This window comes from Myxocyprinus asiaticus, chromosome 10 (assembly GCF_019703515.2).
Source record: "Myxocyprinus asiaticus isolate MX2 ecotype Aquarium Trade chromosome 10, UBuf_Myxa_2, whole genome shotgun sequence".
Taxonomy (NCBI): domain Eukaryota; kingdom Metazoa; phylum Chordata; class Actinopteri; order Cypriniformes; family Catostomidae; genus Myxocyprinus; species Myxocyprinus asiaticus.
In genome coordinates this window covers 32,552,465-32,562,530 of record NC_059353.1, presented here as the reverse complement: position 1 = coordinate 32,562,530, position 10,066 = coordinate 32,552,465, and the positions used below count along the sequence as shown (strand labels likewise).

Sequence of the window (10,066 nt, the reverse complement as noted above, 5' to 3'; positions counted from 1 at the left end):
CTTTAAAATATTAGGCAGCATGCAGTGTGTACTGCATAGTAAGCAGTACATCAGTATTCCATTATGAACATTCAAAGAGTTTGTAATAAGACCCTAGAGCAGTCACTGAGACCCACTAGGAGTAACATGGGTTCCTTCTAATATTATCAACCTATTTTAAGTTTGAAACCAGTCCGAACTAGATGCTGACAAACAAAACACTTCATAAGAACCACACCAGACACAAGGCTAGGTTTTACATATAAAAATAGTTTATAAACCATGCAGGCAGGATATATATTCACCCACTACACACTCATAAAAACATAATTAAAACAAAACAAGAAGAAAAAAATCCCAACAAAAGAAAAAAAAAAAGATTATTTGTATATATATATATATATATATATAGCTCAATTGTGCACAATAGTTTAGTCTGTGGTCTTACATCAGATATGTACACATGGTTTACCCATAACCAAAATAAATACAGGATGACGCATACATGTTCTAAAGATAATGATAAATATGTAACGTTCTCAGTAAAAAGGCAGTAAGCACAAGGAAGCACACAGGGTGTGGACTGGAATCTTTAAAGGTCTGTTTTGATGGATACCTCACTACAATCAGATGAGAGCTCTGGAAAAGGGTTAGTACTCCCTCCATTCCCAGAGTTTGGGCCCTTTTAAAAGCAGTGGATATCGTAGATTGGCGAGCACTGTTAAAAAGCAAAAAACAAATATATTGCACACATCAAGCAAAGAAAAGTAGTCTTTGATCAGGACACCTAAGTCAAATAAGATTTCACTTTGTGCACTCCCATCTATGAGTAACTCAAAACTATATTGTACAAACTTCTCTGTCCCTCATTAGGCAATCATGTGCAAATTTGCATAACATGAGGGACATGTTCTTTTTACAGCCTCTTTAACATTTGTTTTTAAGCCCTTTTTTGTGCTGGTCTGCAAGAATACAACAGACCCGAGTCCTGTGTGCAGCCTTAATACACCCTGACAGCACTTTTTGTGTATTTGGCTGCAACAGTGCAGCAACAGTCTCCTGCATATGACACATGAATTTAAGTGTCTCTTCATCCCTTTCTTGAAATCATAAAGGATCATCAATAAGCTTTTTAATAAATACATCATTTACCATTCATATCACGGTAACACAAACCGTGTAACATGACAACCTTTCTGGACACTGAAGTCCTAATGCACTTTCAATTGTCTCAAATATCATCCTTTCAAAGAAAGCCATGACCTTTGACTATTGTGCCATTCATGAAGCTATAACGGTTTTTGGCAGCTGTTTTTAAAATCACCTAAAGGTCTTTGTAATAAAAATATGGCTCCAGGTGCCATTCCGTACGGAGAGAGGATCCTAAAATATTAACATGGAGGTAGTGGGGCAGGACTCAATGGGGTACAATCAAACCCCCAAGAAAAGATCCAGCCACATCATGCTTTTCCAGCGTAAAATGTTAAAATCAACTGTTTTGTTTAGACCAGGCACTGATGTTATTCTGGCACACAGAGTTCCCGCTTCTCTCAAATGTCCTTATAACACTCTAAATGAATGCTTTCAATAAAACTCCCAGTTCCCTGAACAACACCCCCCCCCCCATTCTGAAGGTGTGGAATGAACTATGTGTGGTGGATCTCATGGAACATAAGCTCGCGTGGGATCTGTGTCTCCTGGCCGTACAGCTTGCACGCCCGCCGCTCAAAGGCTGACACCATCTGCTTCACCACCTCATCGAAGAAAACGGTGGCCAACTGAGAATGCAGGAGAGAACGGAACTCAAAGGAAATCTAGGAACAGACAGAGAGGTAGGGAATAAAAATTTGGTAGAAGATTCCAAGATGATGATACACAGATTCATGAGCAGACTCACTTTGACTTTCATGCAGAGCTCAGCAGTAGGGCTCCAGAAGTAAAAATGACAGTAGAACCCTAACACTAAATATGAGCAATAATAATACAGTTGTTTGCTTTAACAAGCAACACTCCATATCCTTCAGGAACCAAGGCTGCTGAAAAAGTTGGTGGTCATGGTTGGTGGTTCATGGCTATTCTTTTGTACCATCTACAGTTGAAGTCAGAAGTTTACATACACCTTAGCCAAATACATTTCAACTCAGTTTTTCACAATTCCTGAAATTTAATAGAAGAAAACATTCCTTGTCTTAAGTCAGTTAGGATCACTACTTTATTTTAAGAATGTGAAATGTCAGAATAATAGTAGAGAGAATGATTTATTTCAACTTTATTTCTTTCATATTCCCAGTGGGACAGAAGTTTACATACACTTTGTTAGTATTTGGTAGCATTGCCTTTAAATTGTTTAACTTGGGTCAAATGTTTTGAGTAGCCTTCCACAAGCTTCTCATAATAAGTTGCTGGAATTTTGGCCTATTCCTCCAGACAGAACTGGTGTAATTGAGTCAGGTTTGTAGGCCTCCTTGCTCACACATGCTTTTTCAGTTCTGCCCACAAAGTTTCTATCAGACTGAGGTCAGGGCTTTGTGATGGCCACTCCAATACCTTGACTTTGTTGTCCTTAAGCCATTTTGCCACAACTTTGGAGTTATGCTTGGGGTCATTGTCCATTTGGAAGACCCATTTGCGACTGAACTTTAACTTCCTGGCTGATGTCTTGAAATGTTGCTTAAATATACTGTATCCACATAAATGTCCTTCCTCATGATGCCATCTATTTTGTGAAGTGCACCAGTCCCTCCTGCAGCAAAGCATCACCCACAACATGATGCTGCTTTGTCTCGCAAGCCTGCCCTTTTTCCTCCAAACATAATAATGGTCATTATTAAACAGTTAAATTTTTGTTTCATCAGACCAAACCATTTCTCCAAAAAGTAAGATCTTTGTCCCCATGTGCACTTGCAAACTGTAGTCTGGCTTTTTTATGGTGGTTTTGGAGCAGTGGCTTCTTCCTTGCTGAGCAGCCTTTCAGGTTATGTCGATACAGGACTCAGTTTACAGTGGATATAGATTCTTGTCTACCTGTTTCCTCCAGCATCTTCACAAGCTCCTTTGCTGTTGTTTTGGGATTGATTTGCACTTTTTGCACCAAACTACGTTCATCTCTAGGAGACAGAATGCGTCTCCTTCCTGAGCGGTATGATGGCTGCGTGGTCCCATGGTGTTTATACTTGCATACTATTGTTTGTACAGATGAACATGGTATCTGCCAAAGGCTGGAACATCCTGTAGCATTACTATCTAAATATGTACTAGGGATGAGCAAGACTAGTCGACTAAATGGTTCTGATGCTGCTAGCTGATACTGGAATAACTAGTCAGACCTTATATTTCTTCATTGAACTGTTCAACATTTTTACAAAATTTACGATTGGCTTTATATTAGTTAAAATGGTTGCACAAAAATTACTGTCATGTTAATGTTACATTTTAAATATAACTAATAATACAATTATTAAAAAAAAGAGGATATCTGAAGCAGATGTATACAAAGTTTCATTTCACCTTAGGCTGCGAGTGCTTCTTGACTCTCTCACTCGTGGCGTGCGTAGAAAAATGTTCTCTCTGAAGATGAGTAAAGAATCTATGGAAATCACTTTCGTCACGGTGATGATGCGGGAAGCAGATTTCTAAAACGCTGTCTTGCAAGTCGCTATGGATGTTTTCACATTTAAGTCTTCTTTAAATCTGTGTGATCGCAAGCTATTTTCCCGCCGAGTGGGCTTTTTCAAGTGCAGGATAATTGCCTCAGGTGAGTCAGGTCCCATCTTTCACCAGACCATGTTGACATGTTAATTTCTCATCAAAAATGAATGCTCTTAAACTGGTAGCCTAGAAAATGACTATTTTAGGCTAGGTATGCAAATAATTTTTACCCCTTTAAGAACGCAATTTTCAACGATGTGTGGACTGCTTAACTGCTTAAACTATCTTTCACTCTGTGTGCACGTCATGTTTAGAACAATACATTTGGTTTATTGTACATTTCTCACAGGCCCCTTTTTTTCTCAATCAAATTTTTATTTTTTTACATAACCATTATTGGTTAATGTTATTAATGAACAGCTGTCATGTTAGATCATAGGCTAATGCACGACGTGAAATACGCACATTTTGTCTTGAAGATTTGGCTTAATTACTTTCAACAATGTCCTGACTGTTTCAATATGTTAAGTAACTTTTGGTGAATTACATTTAGAAAAGGCTATTAGGGTTGCTCTATTTGTCCTACACTATTCATTCAATTATTTTCAATAAATATGCCTGTATTCGCTAACGTTGATTCAATGAATGCGTGTCATGTTCTATATTTAATGTACAATGATCATAATTTAAGGCAAGCATGTCGCAGATAAATGCCGCTTTTCAGCGGAAATTAGTGTCGGATTTGGCAGTTGTTGAAATAGAATAAATGTGTCACATAAACAAACAATGTTTTTTGATTGTTTTCTGAGGGTTTCTTTTTAGACTAGTCGACTCCAAAATTTAGGTTTTAAGTCAGTGAAATTATTAATTCCACACATCCCTAATACTTACTGCATATGCCTAAGGCTGGCACATCCTGTATTTGTAAAAGAATTACAAATAGGCCTACACATTATGGTTCTAAAAAAATTGCCAAATTCAGTTCAGCTTTAACTGAGGATGAGAAAATAACTACAGATTTCATATGGAGTACTCACAGCAAAGTCAAGAGTGCAGGTACGGGGGTATCCAGGAAGGCCAGGGCTGAAGCGCCACACCGTCTCCAAGTGATTGAAAAGTTTTCCATCAGAGCAAGATGCCTTTAGATCAAAACAGGAAGGCAGATAGAAATGAAATGGCGCTTATACATTTGATTAATCAATTTATCACTCCAAAGTATTGGTCTGATAACACTGTAAGTGCCAATTAAACAGCCATCTATTCATACAACAGATTCATTTCCAAATTCAAGTCTCAACGGTTGTGCAAGTAAGGGAAAAATACACCATTTGCCTACCTTGACCAAATGAGGGCGAACTGTAGTAACAAGTGAGGTGTAGTTTTCTACCACAGGCGGGAACCCCACACTCAGCTTGGCCTTACAAAATCCAGAGCGGCGAAATATAACGTCTGAGCGTTTGCACCAGGGCACGAATAGCAGATAATCTTCTACTCTGGCCACAACCTCGTACATCTCCTGCATGGAGTACCTGCATGCCACAGAGAAGACAGTTAGTCAAGATAATACAACAAGGTCTAGTTTGCAAATGAAAACTAAATACAACTCTGAACCACATCACTGTACAAGGTGTGATACAAAAAACAAAAGAATGCTGCTAAACAAGAGGTTGAACTTAGTGCTGTCACTGAAACATGTTTCTAATGGTCATCCAATCAGATATCACTGCACTCTATATCAGTCTTGGATTGATTTGTGGCTAGATGGCATTGCAGAATGCAATCAAAACTGAAGAAAGGTCAAAAACTGTTTATTTACAGTCAGTTTTGGTACACAAAATCCATTGTGACTCAATAGATGGGAAAGTGGGCACATCTTAGGCTTGAAGGTCAAGCATTTTGATACCTTTAGCTAAAGATAACAGATAAAGGTAAGATAAATGACTCAAGTAATGACTTACTGTTTTCTTGTAAGTCACAATATAGTTCTCAAGTTATGTGCAATTTGACCTTTTCAAAAAACCTTCTGGAGATTTAAGAAGTCATTCAGCACACGCTTTTATGCTCAACATAAGACTGGCCTGTCTACTGCATATTGCACTAAAATGGCAAGCACCATCTGAAAAACAGAAGTTCCAATCAAAGTTCTGGAAAGCCACTACGCAATTCTCATCTGTCAGGGCGCACCAGACTTACTGGAAACATAGCTGTGTTTAAAAAATACTGGGTTGTTACAATTAATGCTTTTGAGAATGAAATAATTATTGGATTTGCCAAAGTTTGCAACCCAAATCTTCAAAAGATATTCAGTTGTTTGAAGCACTTAGTTAGTGAACCAGATATCCATGTGCAGAGCTGTATATTGCCCTTTGATGAATTATGTCTGTGAAACAAATATATTACTTTTAGACATTCATAAATTATGATCGCAAAGACAATTCCACTAGAACTTCTTCAGTGTTTTCTGTACAGCTGTTCATGGGCCGTCAATGCTGTGCAATTATCGTTTATCTATTTATCTATTATCGTGCTATCAACTACATATTTCCGATAAACCCACCCCCTAAATGGCACAGAAAAACAACAATAACAGTAATTGTTCACTTAACATTTTTGTCAAACCTTTCTGTCTAAATGGGTGATTCTTGGACAGAGTATGCTGGAATGTGGACCCTGGTTTTATCCCACAAGTTTAGTAGCTTCAAGAGGCTAGTTCCAACCCTGCTCCAAGACTCCTGCCTGTAATTTTCAAGTGAACTCGTAGACCTTGATTAGCTGGTTCTTGTGTTTCATTAGTGCTGGAGCCTAATCTGTAGGACAGCTGATCTTCAGAAACTGGACTGAGAAACTCTGCTTTAAAATTTCAAGCTTCACTGGACTAAGCAGCTTCCAAGTAACTTGTGATGATGTGAGATAACCAGCACAGATCCATATTCCAATATTCCAACCTAGAAAGCTGTGACATAATAAACATTCCCATGGCCTGTTATATAAATATCACGCACAAGGGGGATAGGGGCTAAAGTAATCATGGACATCAATAAAAATACAAATACCAACAGTCCATGAATCATCTCCCACTTGATTGGGAACATACCCAATAATACGTCGTTCAGAATACTCTTTCCTCTTGTTGAAGGACTCAGAGAGGTTGAAGAAGCTCCTGGTTGGAGCCACGACAACATGACCTGTTACAGCCCTGAAGAGGGGCGGCACCCTGGTCATCAGAATCCCACAAGAAGACAGATATCTGTTTACAAAACAGGGTGAAAGTATGTCAACAAGATACTCATTACCTCAGCATAGATAGTCTACAGTGAAAGACAATATACAAATCTTTGACTGCCTACTTGTAGTGATTGGTGCAATGATAAAGGCCCTGTCTGCTCATGGGATGTCTTAGGGTGGCAGATGACTCCTATTTGTCAGATAAAGTGGAGAAAACCAAAGAAGTACATTCCTAGATACCCGTATTCAATTAAAAAGATAAAGGCTCTTAATCAAGATAGAGCCTTTATTCAGAGGATTGGTGAAACAACAACTCTTTGACCCAACATTAAACCCAGTACCTTAGTAAAAAAAAAAAAAAAAAAAGGACAAAAGAATATGGAAATCAACTACCCATTTGCTAGGGCTGAACGATTAATATAAAAAAATAAAATAAAAAAATCGAAATTGCAATATGACGCAGCCTGATTATCAAACCGCAAGGGCTGCGATTTAAATAAATAGTCTGCACACACTGATCGCTGTGCTTACTGTATGTGCGCATCTCTGTTCTCTGTAGTTTATTACACATACTCAAAGCACGCGAGAGGCTAATGAGCTGAGCGAGCTATATTTACAGCGTTCTAGATTCACTAATTGCACATCTGCGTGATTCCAATTATCCTTGACAGCTAAAAGTTATTATCAAAATCTAAAGTAACCCCATAACACTGGGGTTTTGCAGACAGAAGAGTGGATGAGAGCATTTCTCTGCAGTAAATGACCACTGTTAACTCAACTACAAACAAACATTCAATGCACCCCCAAAATAAAAGCTTCCACCAAAATGGGTTTAATCGAACCACTTGCAAGTGTAAAATGAGTACACCAAATTAGTACATAAATATGCTACAGTTTTATAATAATAACAATAATATACAAAAATATATTTCTATAATAATTTCTTAATATCTTATTATTGGTTTCCAAAAAATGATGATGAAACGTGAGCGGAGACCCCATTACAAAGTGGACAGAAACAGGTACACAGTGAAGAGATACAGTAGCTATGTTTCCATCCAGGTTGTGAGTTTAATATCTGCGAAAACCATAATATCGCAAAAAAATTGTCCAAAAAAGCAGCATTTCCATCCCATGTGTTCAAAAGAACAAAACAGTCACTTCTGGGAAAATTGTAGCCACTGTGACTCTTTTATTAATAAAATTATTGTGGTTTAAAGCACGCAAACAAAACACTATAGAAGAACTTGTTTCAAGTCTGGGAGCGACAGCGCAATATTTATTTTTTATTTATTTTTTACGTGCATTTTGGTGATTTTATTTGCATCTTGATGTTTCCATCCAGCAGTTTTTATGCAATATCCCAAAATACCCATAAAAATACGTGGATGGAAAACCCAAGTAATGTGATGATGTAAATCTGTTTTTGTTTCTTTTCATTTACATTCCCCCTACCAAACAATTTGAGGCATTTCTAACATCTGAATATGTAAACAAACCATTTAGATTATTTTGAAACACAACAGTGTCATTTGTAAATACTAATGTAGCATTTGAGAGTTTGATGTATTGTCTTCATTGTTATGCACTAGCTAATTAAATCTATGAAGGCTCTGAATGAAAAGCTTTTGAAATGCTAATGATATGCTTAAAAAGGCTTTTCAATTGTGATGCGCAACCAGCCTTTTACCAATCAGACCGCACAAGCAGTCTATAGCATGTGCTGTGTAAATACATTTATTATTGTAAAAAGTCTAATTAGATGTACAGCTTGATTATCTTACACAGTGCATAATGAACTACAAAATTTGAGTTGTGCAATCATGTGGTGGGAAACGTGATTAAAAGGAAATATAGTATACACTCTAGTATACACATCAGAATCAGCTTTATTGCCAGGTATGCTTTCACATACAAGGAATTTGTCTTGGTGACAAAAGCTTCCAGTGCACAACAATACAATACAGCAACAAGACAGAGATAATAATAAAAAATAATTAAAAAAATAAATAAAAATAGAAAGTATATATACATAACATGTTCACCTGCCCTCCATTTTTTATTCAAGACAAATCACTGGAGAGAGTGATTGTTGTCCACTACAATCAAGTCACGGGCAGCTGCGACTCATTACTTTAAAATGCGTCTGATATGTGTCAGATCAATCATGTCCACATATCTGAAACGTAAGGGTTTCAGATATGTTTCAAATGTATAAGTCTATAAATGGTACAATAACCCCTCAATGGAAAGAGAGGTGGCCAAATTCATTCATGCTGGAGCAAGCACTGCCAAGAGCAGTCTAACACAGCATAGTGACAGCAACGCATGATGGAACGGTCACCATCAGAGACTTGAGATGGCCTTAGGCCAAGAAGTTATGACATGCTGTAAGGGTACACTACGTCCCCTTGGCCACAGTTTGAAAGGATAGCACTGGTGACTTAACATTTGCAGCAGACTCTTGTAACAGCTGGTCTGAAAGGCATACCTGTAAAGGTGTTTGAATGAATGGTCAATTAATGCACTTTCGCAATATATCAATGGTTTCAGAAGGGGTGCCAAAAATTTACTTTTTGTTTTCCTACCAAAAGTATTTGCCTGCATCGGAGTTGTAGCTATATTAAATAAAATCTTATTAATTACCAACTGTACGCAGTTGATGATCAGCTATTCCAAAAATGTGTAAAGCCTTTCTAATCTATGCCTTGCCAATTACATAATATCTTAACCTTGCCATTGTCACTTAACATCTGGCAACCAGTTTTGTGACTCTCTCTCTCTCTCTCTCTCTCTCTCTAATTCCAGAATTTGGCTTTTTGACGGACTTACTTGAGCTTTTATAAAATAGTTAATTAATTATTTAACAATAAACAATGGCTTTATTAACACAGGTTAGTCAAGTTTGACTTAAATTTGGCCAACACGTAAGGGCGAAACTAACGTCCGACTAAAGTCAGGCAGCCCGCAAGTTACTTAACTAATCACTTCGGTCTACATATACTCGCACAGAGACACTGTGAAACATGAATCCGTCGGTAATTACCTCACTCCATTCCTGCCCGGTGTCTCTCGACTGGCTGTGGACGGTAAATGTCTGATACACTCCGCTACTGCTCTCCTCAAACACCGGGAGCCTCTCGCCATCTTCACCTCACCTCTCTTTAGCCTCCTCCCATAGAGAACTGCTTTTCGCATCTCAAAGACCAGCCTT

General features: G+C 37.9%; 1 protein-coding gene across 1 annotated transcript; it reads right to left on the bottom strand.

Moving 5' to 3' along the window:
• Positions 1–1,098: 1,098 nt before the first annotated feature.
• On the bottom strand, positions 1,099–10,036 carry LOC127447439 (coenzyme Q-binding protein COQ10 homolog B, mitochondrial). The gene is made up of 5 exons (XM_051709322.1): positions 9,899–10,036; positions 6,722–6,874; positions 4,964–5,156; positions 4,665–4,766; positions 1,099–1,793 (listed from the first exon to the last, which is right to left on the bottom strand). The coding sequence occupies exons 1-5, from the start codon at positions 9,997–9,999 to the stop codon at positions 1,626–1,628; spliced, it is 717 nt and encodes a 238-aa protein (XP_051565282.1). The 5' UTR covers positions 10,000–10,036; the 3' UTR covers positions 1,099–1,625.
• Positions 10,037–10,066: the final 30 nt, after the last annotated feature.